Source organism: Chaetura pelagica, unplaced genomic scaffold (assembly GCF_000747805.2).
Source record: "Chaetura pelagica isolate M959 unplaced genomic scaffold, ChaPel_1.0 scaffold50, whole genome shotgun sequence".
NCBI lineage: Eukaryota > Metazoa > Chordata > Aves > Apodiformes > Apodidae > Chaetura > Chaetura pelagica.
Genome location: NW_009952366.1, coordinates 6,600,269 through 6,616,067, shown reverse-complemented (window position 1 = coordinate 6,616,067; position 15,799 = coordinate 6,600,269). Strand labels below are relative to the sequence as shown.

Here is a 15,799-nt window from a genome sequence, read left to right as displayed (position 1 = left end):
AGAAGGAATGCATATGAAAGCCTGCCATGCAAATCAGTCACAAACACAATACATTGTTGCCATCAGCTGCTGCCTCACATGGTGTCTATTATAAATTAACCTGACAGCATGCCCAGCAGATGGAGCACATGGGATGAGGATGGTAACTCCATCAGAGATTGCAATTCATGTCAAAACCCTTCACGCTAGTTATCTCAGAGACTAATTATATTCCCTGTTAATCCTTCCCTGTGAAAAGACATTTTCAACAGCAGAAATATCATAAAAAGCAGTCTGGGCACACAAAAATTTCTAACTCATGCTAAAAACAAATTTCTAGAGAATGTCTCAAATGTGTGGTTTGACCAAAGGAGTCACTTTTTGCTATTATGCCTCAGCTAGGGATTCCCAGTGGACTCTTGCACCTCCTGCCTTGCCCTTTTCTATTGTAGCCCTACCAGTCCCGTTTCCATGTGTTTGATGAAAGCAGAGAACTGATCCCATGCCCCCATTAGCTTCCTAAGGACTAAACCTTTAGAATGTTTCAACACACACATCATATACACAAAGTCATGTGCTTTGCTCTAAAATGCAAGTGTTTTTAGTGCTAATGCTTTCTATTAAAACAAAAGTACAGTAGCTAATCCAAGGTTAGCTACATTTTTCTATGTCTTTGTGAAGATATTTTATTCTTGTTTAACTGAGTCTTTATTAGTTTGGAAGAAGGGAAAGCAACTTAATAATAAACTGTCAAATCTGGAATAAAATATCTGTACAGCGAATGTCTAAGCTCTGCCAGGAGAGCAACTCTTTTTACTTATAGAAAAGCAGGAACACTAATGTGCCCCTGTACGTAACGATTTCATATTCATATATTGTTCTTCAAAAGCACACTTCCATCTAAAGATCTAATGGGAAGGCCTCACAATATCCCTCAGAAATCCAAACTGCTGTTTTATTCTCGCCTGCTCACCAGGTGGGAAGAGGTGAGCAAAGTATATGATGCACTGGTTGGTCAGTGAAGAAACACCACATTTAAGAATGTCCAACTATCTTTCCTCAGACTTTCCAGCATCAGATTTCTGATTTAGGCTTTTATGACCCAAACAGGGTACTACTTTTTGTTTAGCTTACTGTTTTCTTGTGTGAACCTTCTCTCTCCTGAGATAAAAAGTATGTTTCTCTAACATTTCATAGGGCAGTAACTACATTTTTAGAGAGGAGAAGGAACAAATTTCTACTAGATTTACTAGAGGAAATTTGCAAGTTTTCCCTGTGCTCAGTGCATCTCAAAGACATAGAATGCATTTTATATCCACTCCGCCTTAGTGGGGTAAGATACCATTCAGTTGAAAACACTGCTACCCATCTCTTTTTATAACACTGTTTATGCCTTGCCAGCAGAGAACAACACCTTACACTTCCAACAAAATTAAAGTTGCTTGAGTTTATATGGTCCAACCTCCAGGTCTTGCCTATCAATACAGTTCAATGGAAATGAACTATCTTGCACCAGCTCAGGATGAGACTTTTAACATCATTCAATAACTTAAGCTACAACTTTTCCTACATCCAGCTTGCATATATAGAACAGTGAATAAACTATAGATTCCTATGATGCAGAATGTACAAATCTCTTACGTATAACGCTACTAAGCAACTAGCACACTGATGGAAGTACTGCCTGAGTTATTACATGATCCAAGGGAGTACAATGCAGAGATTTGTTCAGCTAGTAGTGACTGGTCTGCCTAACATCCTATAAACACCTAACCCAAAATATCTGATTTCTAGCTTAAGTTTTCAGCCACTGCATCCTCCTACCTTTTTTTTTTCTTTTTTTTTTCTTTTTTTTTTTCCAGATTAAAAGAGAAATACTCTTCTCTCTTAGGACATTTTCTTCTATGATTTTAAGCAATGAATTCTCCCTGATAGGAACCAATAGAGACGAGGAGGCTGAGGGGTAACTTCATTGCAGTCTATGGCTTCTGGCTTCCTCACAAGGGGAAGAGACGGGGCAGGCCCTGATATCTTCACTCCTCTGACCAATGACAGGACTCAGGGAAATGGCAGGAAGCTGAATCAGGGGAGGTTTATGTCAGATATCAGAAAAAGGTTTTTCACCCAGAGAGTGGTTGAGAACTGGAACAAGGTCCCCAGGGAAATGTTCACAGCACCAAGCCTGAGATCAAGAAGTGTTTGGATGATGCTCTCAGGCACATGGTGTGATTCTTGGGGTGCTCTAAACAGGGACAGGAGTTGGAATTGATGATCCTGATGACTCAATCACCAGTTGGACTTGATGATCCTTCCAACTCAGCATATTCTATGATTCCATGAAATCAGAATATGGACAGCATGAGAAAATGCTGAAGTCTTTCTGCAAGCACTCAACTGTCATTTCACATAAAATACAAGAAGCATGATTTTCCATCTCATAAACATTACTGGTCCACCAAGTTTGGTACAAAAATAGGTATAAGGCTAAAGTATAATTGTATATTTTTTTCTATTTTACATGGGAACACATTTTAAGTAGGAAGGTATTAATTTACTACCATCACTGATAACAGCTGTCTAGCGAAAAGGGGGCCCACTAGCCAAAAACAAGTATTACTGACCTTCTAGTCTTATTGTAAGATAATATTATTTCATGACTATGCAGCTTAAATTGCCATGAATAAAGTTGTGAATTAAAATTTTTAATTCCCTGTAACAGGTTTTTCAGATAGATTTCCCTCTAACACACCTGATGTATGAATTACCATAAAAGCCTAATTTGCTGCAGAGATTTTGGTAGGAGAAATAACACTGGTGTCTATAAAGTCTACACTTCGTGGATTAGCATAGATTAATATATCCTTTAACATTTAAGATGTGTTTACTGATTTATTTTTACTTCATCACTCATTTATTTCTACAGTTAAGATTAGCCACTTTTTAAGCCTCAGCGCCATTGCCAGCTCAGCCTCTCAAGTATATTTTCTTCCTAGTCTCTCTTGAAGTTATACATAGAGCAAGTAGCTTAAGTTCAAAGCAGTCTCCCTCTGGCTCCCAATTGGATTAGTTTTACTGGTTCAAAGTATGAATATGATGCACATCTCAGAAATCACCAAACACATTACAATATATGTTTAGTAACCTACTTATGATTACTAATAAAAAATCTCTCAAGGCAGTGTAAAATTAAGCAATAAGCTTTGCAGTTTGAATTTGTTGACTGAGATACAAATCTAGAAATGTTTTTAAGATGAAACACTTATTTATTTAATGGTATAGTTTTAAAGGTCTAGATTTATAACAATGTAAGTATGAAAATTCACAGCAGAACTTACCTCTGATGTTTGTACAACATCATTCACTGAAATTACTTTACTTGGGAAAAAACTGCCCCATTAAAATAGATTTTGCTTATTTCTGAACACTTCTTTGACTTAACATTACATAAATGCAACCTGTTTTAGAAAACAGTTCCTATAAGAGGCTGTTAGTCTGATTTTGTTAAGCACGTATAAATGCATATTGTCTAAGTAGAGAAAATTATCAGCCCTTGTTAAGCCATTAATGAGTAAATTGATCTTGTTGCAAACTATCTTTGAAAGGGATATTCTGACATAGTAAGCCTGAAAAATATTTCAGCTACAGATGTTTCTAGTAAGTTCTGTATATATAACAATTTTTAAAATGAAAGCTTAACTTGAATCAAATTGTACCTTTTACTACATTAGTAAATTCAATATAATTTTCTATATTACTTTAACCATTATATGTAATAATAGACATGTCTCAGTTCAAGGTACATTAACCACAGCCTTAATGCAAGAATTTTCACTCCAGTATAAATTCTAATCTCAAATTTCCAGGTTCACTGTAAGAAGCACAGGGATGAAGGAAAACACATTCTCATCCATTTGCACTGAGTATGCCACTCAAGAAGTTCAGTAACAGACTAGGACCTTACTTGGATAACAGGACATCCCATAGAAAGGATCTCTGGAGTCAAAGGCTCACCACTGTTGTTGAATGATGAGCATCATGCCCATGTGGCAGCATCAATGGAGAATGTCAGACATGGAAAACAAACTGCAATATGGAAGTTTATTGTCCATTTATACACCTGTAAAAGTTTCCATGAAATGCACACTCCATGGTTCAAAGCAGAGCCTGTCCCATATATTTGCTCATACTTTAGGGAATTTCTGCTTCCTTATTCTTTAAAGAGAAAAATGGTCCTATGGAATGAACGGCCATCAGTTAAAATGGAACTAAGCTTTAATACTTAGTGTATTAGCTGGAAAGACTGAAATGTTGTCCTTGAGACTACGAGGTGTCTCTTTCACGTATTAAATTACTACTGGAAATTGTTACAAGCTAATATTATTCATTTTTTTCACTTGCCTAAATAGAGATACATCTGCTCTGCTACAAAAAGCAATATAGAGTAAAACTAAAATGTATATTAAAGCAGTATTATGTTTGTATTTTTATCTTTAAAGTATTTTAATGTCACTTTGTAATAAGACAAATTTGAAATATTAGGAATGTTTCTCTAATATTAATTTTCTCTGAAAAAAACATTTTGTTTTGCTGCTGCCAGTGTAAATCACTAATAGCACTACTAGATTCAGGTCTCTCACAATACTCAGAAAAAACAAATTTCAAACAGCAATTCACTAGGCCATACTCTGATACCCTGGTGGGGTTAAAGCAAAGAATATATCCTGATTTTGTGCAAAGTAGAGCTTACAATAAAGGACTGTAGAAGTCAGAATTGGGCTCCAGTCTTAGGATGGCAGCTCTTTTCCTTTAATGTATCAACATTCCTTTCTTTGCATTTATCACCTCACTCCTTTATTTAATCTCTCCAGTTCCTCTTTCTCCTTGTTGTAGGCCAGATTTGTGCTAACAGGGCATTTGTGCTAACAGACAGACAAGGGCATTAAAGATGTCATGAGTGGTAGCTGTGAATGCTTTTGATATGAGGGAACCTTTGGCCCCTCCAGCATGAGTATTATTTAATTATATAAGGCAGTGCAATCTATTTGAAAGATGCTCCTTACCATCAATGCACATATAATACACATAATATTTTCAAGCATTCACGGTATCTGGGGAAAAATGCTAACTAAGGCAACTTGGAATGACCTTAAAACTGCTCTGAATTATTCTGGTGGGAAGGAGGAATCCTTACTCGCCTTTCTTACACTTCAATTCCTTGCTTTACATTTTTGTGCACTGCCGAGTTGGCGCAGCCTGGATCTCGCTGCCACTGTTTTTGCCACTACACTCCACATGAATACAACACTTCTCTTGCTGTTTGCCAAGAACATACAGACAACTTCTGATACATTCTTGGCCATTTACTTCTGCTGGCCCTTGCTATTGTGATATCTGCTTGATATTTTGGTATAATGGAACTTCCATCCTACATATCTTACAAAGACAGATTTAAATGCCAAATTATCCCAAGTAAACACCAGACTTTCTTCTCTCATGTTTCTTAGTTAAAAAGGCATTCCTTCAGTTTAGTAGTTATAAAACTAGTGAACAGTCTAATATTCCTCAGACCTCTAACCTCCCCAGTCACAGCAACAATCCACACACCTGTCACAACCACTGCTGGACTTTCTTCATGTTGAAGGGTATTTTGGAAGGCCATGTGAACTGATCCCATTTCCCGATCTCTTCACATGTCCTTAGAACTGATTCTTGAAGCTGAGTATCAGTTGCTCTTATCAACATATCTGAACAATTCAGAGTATTAGTTCCTTTCTTTATCTAGCACATACACCTTATTACTCAGAGCTAAGAGTGAATGAAGCCTTGAGCGCAGAATGAGGTTCCTATCCCTACACAAGTAATTATTTTGAAAACAAATACCCATTTCCTTCAAAGTGAATGCACACACTCATAGCTTTATGTGTCCCTCTGTGTGTGTACACATCTTCAGCATGCAATATATCCACCCATTTGCCAGGCAAGATAGGTTTGGTCAAACATTACATTCTAGGAAGACTAAAAAAGTAATTACTCATGTCAGATTTCCAACACTCGCATTGCCACCAGCTTTTGCTGCCCTGCACGTTTTTTTTTTTCAGATCAGGAACATACCTGTCTTATTTTTTGCTATGATACGGGGTGAAAATGTTATTTCCTAGGTAGCACAATAAGTACAATAAATCTTGAAATGCTAATGCCATTTAAAAAAGTATACAATTCAGTGAACAAGTATGGCTGACACTTCATAAAATGGAATCTGAACAAGATGTTCTGCTTTGTTTCAGAGTGGGAACTCCTCGCTCTTAAATGTGCCTTTTAGCTAAAAAATGTAATCAGAATTTCACCCAGCTTGTCTGAAACAGGAACTCAACTTACCTTTGAATGTGAAAGGCCATATTGTCCAGAGGAGAAGATATTTTGGTGAAGGGGAAAAAGATGGCAAAGAGGAATTATAAAACAAAATCCCGAAGTACTCTGAAACGCATTGTTGGTACTTACACCAAAGGCATGGGTGTCAGTAACTGGGACAGTGTTTTCAGTGCACTGCATCTTACCTCACACTGCACAGTACACAAAAAGACAAAATCTTTCAGAATGTTCCAAACTAAGCATAAGCCCCAATTTACCATGCTACCTTTTCTTTACCTTGTTTAGAAACGTAGTTAGATACTGTATATTTCTAGACATGCTGACTCTAAACATCGGCAAAATTCCAGGAAGGTAACGTGGAATATCTGAACTCATGGGTTTTTAGAAAAAGGATATTTTTTCAGCATGTAGAGAGTAGCCAGTCTTGAAGCTCGGAAGTTGGCTCTGACAGATCGATAAACAGCCTTCCGGAGACCAATGAGGTGCTGACTAGGATGTTGTCCAGCTTTATTAAATGGGCAAGCGGCACTGACCCTGTCAAGCAAACTTGAAAAGTAAAATGTGATACAACTGTACAGATGTCCTAAAGTATTTTTAAAAAGACAGTACATCAGAGTTGTTATTCCATTACTTAGAAAACTTTTTCAAACTACTTAGTAACTATGAGAGCAAAAAACACCCAACCAAACCAATGATATACTTAATCAAAACTGTAGATAAGCAGCCAGGTTTCCTCCATAGACAGTCTGATTCTATTCTCATTGGAGCCATGGCAAACTCCTTAGGATATTTGTTTTCTCCAAAGTTTTCCAAAATGATACATAGGCCATAAACATTACCTCTGATACAAAATCACCACAAGCCCACTTGTGTTGGCTCAAACCAGGACACCACTGTAAGCACTGAAGGTTTTAACAAAGAGATACTCAACATATACCTCTTTATATGCACATTTGTTCTTTAAATATTTTTTTCAGAAAAGTTATGCTACTACATACTATTTTTCATACAACACACTACATTCTTTCTACCTTCACCATGGAGAAAATCTTCTCTAAGTCAACAGAAATAGTATTTGAGTGGCAACTTAGATTTTCTCATGCAATGAATGACAGCTGTGTTTGTTGGAATCTGACAGGTACACACATGAATTGTATGCAACTATACAAGCATATTTGAAAACGTATTTTGGTGTCCATATATTCATTTGAATATACCATTTAAAAGAAACTGTGCCATTGGCCTATTAGATATGAACATACTTTGTAATGGCTTTGTAACTGTAAGAAATTGCCTCATCTGGAAATAAACTGAATTGTGAACTGGGTAAATGTTAAATATGTCTGTGAAACGCTAAGCTGTAGAAAAGGAAAAAAAAAGATTAATATCCAGTTACATCTATTAATATATATAGTCTGATGACAAACCTATGACTGAGACAGTAAAATAGCAGAGGTGCACTACTTGCTGGGACTGCTTTGTACTAGAATCAACTCAGGAATGGACGTAGCGTAGACGACATGACAATCAATTGGGATCCATTGTTTGGGGACTGGAAATCTGCTTCTGCTCTTCCTTTTCCCAGGGCACAACAAGAAGGTGATTTCATGCCCACAATGTCCTAAAAGTGAAAGGCATAAGGGCACTTGGCAAGACTGAGGTGAGCTGCTGCATTAGTAACCATTTCTGTAGCCCATCTGACTGAAGAGCTGACTAAGCCAGCAAATGTGACCCTGCTGGAAAAATGTCAGTTCCACTGGATTAGCCGGGCCATGCTGCACACTGACTGGGAGGGGAAAAAGCTTATTGCCTTCAGTGTCAAAGATGAAAAGCAGTGCAGCCCACCCACTGAGCAAGGCTGGACCCATATCAGTTCGCTAAATATGATCGACACAAGGAGATTCATGCCATATCCTGCAGCATATTGAACATGCTAGCTGAAATACCCGATGAAAATACCTGCATACCATATTAAATTATGTGAGTGATACGAAAAGGCATTACAGAACATCTCTTAATGTACTTTAAAATCTGAATAAAATAAAACCAACTGTGTTCATTTCAATTTCTGAATGTAAATTTAAAGGGCTAGTCTTGCTATACGTTTCACTAAGGAACACAGCATGTAATGTAGTACATGCCAATCCTTCATATTTCCCTACCTTTTAAAAGTAATGATTGGAAGTATTGATGGATAAACTCACATATCAGGTTGCAGACTGAAGCCCTGGGTGAATTGTCAGAAGCAGGCTCAAAGAAAAGGAGCAAAATTCTTCTACCATAAAAGAAAGAGAAAGAGATCTATGTTCCGCTACAGCAATATAAGCATTTCCAGCTCCTATATGACACAAATATAGTAAAACTCCTGCACAGCATGTACTGCCAGTATGTGCTGCAAAAAACAATTTGCTTTCTTCTGGGAAGGCCTGTTTCAGTGTTTTTAATAAAATAATTCTTTGTTATTCCAGTAATCTTAAATTAGCATAACTTTCTATAAATGTCTATGTGTCAGACATGCCATATTCCTAACTTCCTAATGTTCCATTTATCATCTATATATTTTAATTGGACTTACAAAACGTTATGAGCTCTGCAAATCAGCCACAAATAGCAAGAACCAAAAAAGGTTAAGGTTGAAGTTCCTCTGTCCTACTGCTCCAAACCCGTTTCACTTGCAAAGAACAGTGACTTATTTCTCCATTTATCTCACAAGCCAAATTTTAAATAGGTTTTCAACTTCTACTAAACTTGTACAGACATATTAATAAAAACCTGTTCCTGCATTCCAACATGAAAGCAGTTCTACAAAGATACACCAATATGTGCTCATCGAGCTGGACTCCAGTTTAAAATAGAGTGGAAAGGGAGCATTTTGGAGAAAAGCTAATTATTTCAGTGACAGACAAGGAAACAACTACTTGCTACTTATTGCTGCAGTCTTTCATTACATATTCCTACCATTTTCACTTTATAGAGTGCAAGACATGTGGTGAGACACTGGAACTGGTTGCCCAGGGAAGCTGTGGATGCCTCATCCCTGGAAGTGTTCAAGGCCAGGTTGGATGGGGGTTTGAGCAAACCGGTCTAGTGTGAGGTGCCCCTGCCCATGGCAGGGGGCATTGGAAATAGATGAGCTTCAAGGTCCTGTCCAACCCAAACCATTCTATGATTCTACGATTCTGTGAAGGCAATGGACATACTTGCATTACCCAGTGAAATTCCTGGCTGCAATCTGTGATCAGGCTACATTGTCTAATGGCAAATAAGGCAATTAGACAGAAGTACTGCCATTCTGCCTGAGTAAAGCACTGCCCTACCTCAGCTACACCATTTCTGTAATGCAAACTACTCTGGGGAGGTCTCAGCCATCTCTGCACCGCAGGGCTTGTACCATGCAGACATACCTGAAATACCAACAGCACCTTAAACACTTCTGAAAGCCACTCTGAAATTCGAATATCCAGTTGCCTTTGAGAGCAGCTAATACAGAAGAGGCCTGACAGGGTTCCAAGCTCCTTTTCTAAGTAGCTGCTGTGGGTTTTTTTGGGTGGGAGGGGAATGAAGACAAAATTATGCTTAAATTGGTTAAACATACAGCAGTCACTACCACACAGTAGCAAACCAGTGCAAGAGTGCACAACTGACCAAAACCTCATAAAGAATAATTTAACATTTGCAGAGATAGCCAGCTGTCAATTAACAAGAGGCAAATAGGATAGAATAAAGAAAAGCCATAGATATTTCAAGGTATATGTAAATTAGCCTGTGAGAACACAGCCATCGAGGATGCAACAGGGAGAAAAACAGTGGCGGGACACAAGGGACTTAAGGCCAAAGCTGAAGAACTGGGCTTGCTGTAGATAAATAGCTAACCAAAATCTGAACTCAGGACTTTAAATTTCAGCTTCAGTTTCTTTCCATTCACATGATTAATGCACAGTCCAAATTATGCTGAGCTAGCAGGTTATTAAAACAGCAGCATACATTTCATTGAACAGGGTGCTGTGCTATCTGGTTAAAATCCCATTCCTTCAAGGATGTAAAATAACAAAAGAAGATACTAATTAACTTTTCAGATGCAAACATTTCCATTGCCACGTGACTCCTTCTGAACAAGCATTAAGACTTTGACAAAGTTACAACAGGGGAACATAATGAACTGTGTTCTGCTAAGATTGATTATAGTAAAATTCTGGAAAATGGAGTAGCTAGTTTTTTTGATCATACATGAAGCGCTATCTTGTGCAAAGAATTTCATGGTGCCCAGTGCAGCAGCATCTCTTGCTTGTGTGGATACAGAAAAGGACACTCTGGAGTTAGAACTTCCTTCAGGCTAAACCAAACAAAAACCTGTAACAGCACTGACTTCTTTGCACTGGACAACTGTTCCAATGAGGATGCTGGCGCAGTCACACTCCTCCCACTTCATCCATACTCCAAAGTCTTTTGAAAAGCTTGCCAAAGTTTTAAATAAAGAGGCTATTAGATCAAGCATCGACTTAAAGACCAGTCTGTTTTTTGTTAATCTGTTATCTAAGATATGTACAAAGCACCAGCAATTTAGACATTGACCACAAGTTCGTTTGCTTAAACTTAGGAAAAAATCCAAATGTTTTTTTCATCTGCAATTTGGACAAGTCCTAACAATAATTTCTTTTAAGACTCCATTTGTAAAGATAAGACTGTTTATTGCTTAACTATATGCTTCCTCAGCAAAAAACCAAACCAAAACACATAGCTAGGCAGACTGAAGACATGCTTATGCATTCCAAAGGGAGAATGAAACATTACTTCAATGAAGCATATTGAAGGTATCTCAAGCTAGAAAATTAATTCAAAATATTAAGTCTACAGTTTCAAACTTGCATGTAAAAACATGTGACTGGACACAAAACAGTTGGTCTGGCATGAACAAACAATGTCTTAGTGCACACAGGAGAATAATTATTTTTATAAGGATGTCAACTGGATTTTAGTTATTGGCATTTCCCACCTCCTTTAACCTAAAGTTCAACTGGCGCAGGTACATATGTAACCATAGGTTGTTACAAGGGAAAAGTATGCAAGGCAATGAGACTGCACTTAAGCTGGCCTCTTGGTTTTGGGATCATTGCACACACTGAACATGTTCTGACGTCTTTTCACATAACAAATAAGCGAAAATTATCAAATAGCTATAAGAGCTAAACAACCAGCAACACTTTTATATCCCTTAAGTGAACAAGAATTTAAGGTTCTAAACATCTCAACAATTGTATGCAAGAAAAAAAAAGGTATTGTAAACTTTTTTTGAGGTGGGAAATTACCTTTGATGATCTTTGCTGATTGCTATGTTTTCATTACTTCAGATTGTTATTTGTTAAGTAAAAATAGAATGGTTTTTATGTCATCTTGTCTTCTAAAATACGAATGATTACTTGCAGGTCAGTTTATTTACATAGATTTGGTAGTATAACAAACAATCATCTAAATGACTCCTCAAAATAGCTAATTAAATTGGTACAAAACCCATTTCTTCATGTATTTAATTGCTAGCAGAGCAGGAGCTTTCAAAGGCATACAAGTTTTGTGACACTTAATTCTCCTTCAGGGTGCAGGGTTTTAACAATGAGTAGTTAGAATTCATATTTTATGAAAACAAAAAGCTTTATGTATGATGTTTTTCAGTAACTCCACTTGTTATGGGAGACAGTGTAACAAGACAATATTAGAAGACATCTGGCTTGCATGGATCTGTGCATTAAATAAAGTGAAATATAGACTCACAGGGTAAATCCTCTGGAAATTACTTCAGTCTCTTGAATGAGTCGTAGAGCTTTCCTCACGAGATTAGTAAAAGCTCGACTATTCGCCACTGTCTCCTCCAGCTGGATACAGTATTTTCGTAGAGACATTTGCAGCTTGGCTGTCCTCCATGTGCCCCACACTCGGAAGACTGCATAGACAAGCAGAACTAGTCCCCACAGCAGCCAGGATGATTCTTTCCACCACGAAGGAAGCACAAGCAGTGCACTCAGAAAGGCAAGCAACAGCGCGACATCCCTGCAAACAGAGAAAGTATCATCAACCACAGATTCCTGAGGTCAAACAAGTGGGAAAATCATGAGGCCTTCAGTTATATCTGAGATTGTAACATCTTACTACAGGACTTTTATGTAGGTCCTGAAAGCAACTGTAAACACAGAAAACTACTTCTAGTAGCAGATTTAGATGCATACGTACATGAAATTACTTGGTCTAAGGAAATGTTTATCCAGCTTTTTTATGGCATGAGTAAAATAATAATGAACCAGTTTGAAAGGTCAGTTTCTCTTACACATATGACTTGAGAAAAAAAAAGGGAACGAAAACAGAAAACGAAAAAAACCTGACTAGTCAGCACTATAAGCCAGGGTGTGTAGGAACTGGAATTTCTGTACTTCCAGGTTCAAGAGTACAGTAGGGAAGGGCATGTTTCTTTTGGTAACAAAACCTTCCAGAAATGCCAGCTTCATTTTTTTCAAGATTCTGACCATTTAACTGGCAAACCAACACACCATTAAGCTTTTAACACATTTTTATAATGATGGCTTGAATAATAATTTAGAATAATTTTGCAGTCTGTGAAAACCCTTAAAGAACAGAGTTACTAGTACCTCAGTTCAGTTATTTATCAAGGACTTTTAAGAACTTCAGAAAGCTGTTATTTTCATCTAGAAAAATTCAACAAAAATCAGTAACTGCTAGAAAATACACTCTGTTTCATACATAGTATTATAGTTGCAGTTTTGTAAAATTATGACAGTCCCCACAGAGATAGATGGGATATAGGTTTCAAGGTGCATAACAACTTTAATGCTTCACAATTTTTTGGAAGAAAAATATTCACTTTCTTCACCCCTTAAGGCTGCGTATCCTGGTTTTGGTTTTGAAAGTATTCCCAAGGAATATTTTCCCATTTCTAAAACGAGACATGATCTCTGGGTTTCCATTTTCTGGACAGTTTTGTGGTCATATTTCAACAAGCTTTACAACAAAACAGCAAACCACACACAAAAAATGAAACCAAACAATTAAAGACTGGAAGAGATTTCTCACTTTGTCCATTTTCAGTTTCTGGTTAATCTGGTTAATCACAGACAGAATGAAGAAGAAAATGAAGACTCCACAACACACCCAGGCAGCTATTCCAACTCATAAGTATCCTCAGGGTCAAAAGAGTCCAGTCTGAATCACTGGCAAATTAATCATTATTTTTTCTTATATCCTTCCCTTTTTTGAACAGAAGGCTGACTGATCACCATCCTATTAACTGTCTTCAACACATCATAACACTGTTCCATTCCATCTCAATCTTCTCCATTTTAGCCAAACAAACCTAGCTTACTGATGTTTTTGAAAGATTATCTGAACTCATTATACTTCTTGTTCTGCTCTGAAACATCTCTAAATAACCTATGCCTCTCCAAGTGTAGCATCCAAAACCAGCTGCTGTAGTCTAATATAAAGCTTAGGCAAACATACAGAACATGTAACAAGGACAGCAGGATGAGATTTGCCATTTTTTTAATAATTTGGGGATACACTCAATTATGCTCTGCAACAATGTGCAGATCTTTTTCTGAATTTGTACTGTCTACCCACTTACTTGCCACTTTGCCTTTGTGAATTTGATTTTTGCCTCCCAAGTGTAGCATTAGATTTTTTGTCTTTACTGACTTTTCTATTATTTTTGTGACATTTTTCCTAGGTACTTTAAAAATCCATTCTGCCAAAACACTTATAAACTTGGTTTCATCTGTAAGAAGAGCAATATGCACAAATTTTCTAAGTGTACTTTATCATCTGAACAGTTAAAGAAACAATGAATAGTGTTAGGACCAGGACAAACCACTGGAAAAATCTGGTTCATAAGTTCTCTTATTTGACAGAGAGCATTAATAATGGTGTAATTACAACTGAAGTGGTTGGATTTTTTAATCTGCTGTGACTTTATAAGAATTTCATTTATTTTCTTAACATGTATGAAAACATAGTACTGGGCTATGTTATGAGATATATTTCTCTGCTGATTCCCGTCCATTTCTGAGCAAGTCCCTATGTCTTGCCACCATGTCTGTTAATTTTCAAATACAGATGGTAGCTGTTCAGACACTATTGCAACAAGCTTCTTCAGCATTCTAGGGTGAATTTCACCAGCCTCTCTTGACTTGAATATATCTTAACTTAAGTATTCTTTAGTCTGTTGTTCTGGTATTCTACATCTGCAAATTAATTGCACCTCCCCTGATATATTTTTTGAAGACCACAGCAAAGAAAACACTTTTCAGTTCAGTTTTCACAATCATCTCTCATTTATCAAAATCACCATTGTATAGCTTTGGAAATTAATGAATTAATCAATCATGTTAGTTCTTCCTCATAGCACTTATTAGGGTTTGGAAGTATCCATTCATGTTCATGTAGCTATCACAAATTAAAACTCAATCTTTCAATAAAAAGCCTGCTTATACAAAAATTTGGGGACTAGTGGACCAAAGACTCAAAGAAAAATAAAGTAGTTACTATACTGCTGCATTTTATGCAAAGAACACACAATATATTTTTTGCTTGTTTCTCAGTGAATACAGGCATAGATACTCTCTGTACAATACCAAATATTAGGAGTTGCTAGGGAGCGTAGCGTTGGAAGCCGTTCTTTTTCCTGTTGCTTACACTGCCCTGCAGACAGGATACTGGGGTCAAGGAACTCAATCAGTTCCACATCCTCCTGCAGCAGAACTTCCTGTTGCAGGATGGTACGGAGCGTGTCAAATCGAAATCCAACATCCTTACCACAAACGGGCAGAAGACAAAAACAGGCATTAATAAAGAATATGCAGATTCTTGACATTAAGTTGACAGAACAAGGAAAACACCCAGACACTGTACCCTTTGCTGTTCTGTTTACTTTACAGTATTGTTAATCTGTGCCCAAAACTACAGGAATGTTTCTGATATATCACAAGTAGAGGCTTAATTTTTCTTAATCTTGCTTAACTTTAAAAATTCATATACTACCTAGCAGTTCAAACTTGCACTGACTTCATGGTCTGACCTAGATAGTAACAATACCTGGAAATAATGCCAGAGATGGTGCCAATATATTTACGTAAAAATCAGAGAGGCACTATATCTATTAGAATATCATTAATAGAACAGCAAACACTTTTTTTAATGTCATGACTTAACTTACACCATGAACAAATAAAAATGAGAAAGATACTACACACAAATCAATAAAAAGTCACCTGTGGACACTTAATAACAGCAGGGTCAATGCACTGGACTCAAGTCCTGGGCCAAGGCAGTTAAATCCTCTGCTGCAGGATTCTGTGCCTTTCCCATGGGAACTTAACCCACACATGAAACAGTATGGGACTCAGAAGACCTCACACTTGCTAAACTCCAGGGAAATTTCAGGGAGTTACTT

General features: G+C 37.2%; 1 protein-coding gene across 1 annotated transcript in view; it reads right to left on the bottom strand.

Annotated features, from left to right (window-relative positions):
- The window catches only part of VEZT (vezatin, adherens junctions transmembrane protein), a 45,483-nt gene that overhangs the window by 17,807 nt on the left and 11,877 nt on the right, over window positions 1–15,799 (bottom strand). The window contains exons 4-6 of the mRNA XM_010008068.1: window positions 14,982–15,157; window positions 12,115–12,390; window positions 6,745–6,882 (exon numbers count right to left, since the gene is read on the bottom strand). Of these exons, the coding sequence (XP_010006370.1) occupies window positions 6,745–6,882; window positions 12,115–12,390; window positions 14,982–15,157 (590 nt within the window). The remainder of the gene's footprint in view (window positions 1–6,744; window positions 6,883–12,114; window positions 12,391–14,981; window positions 15,158–15,799) is intronic.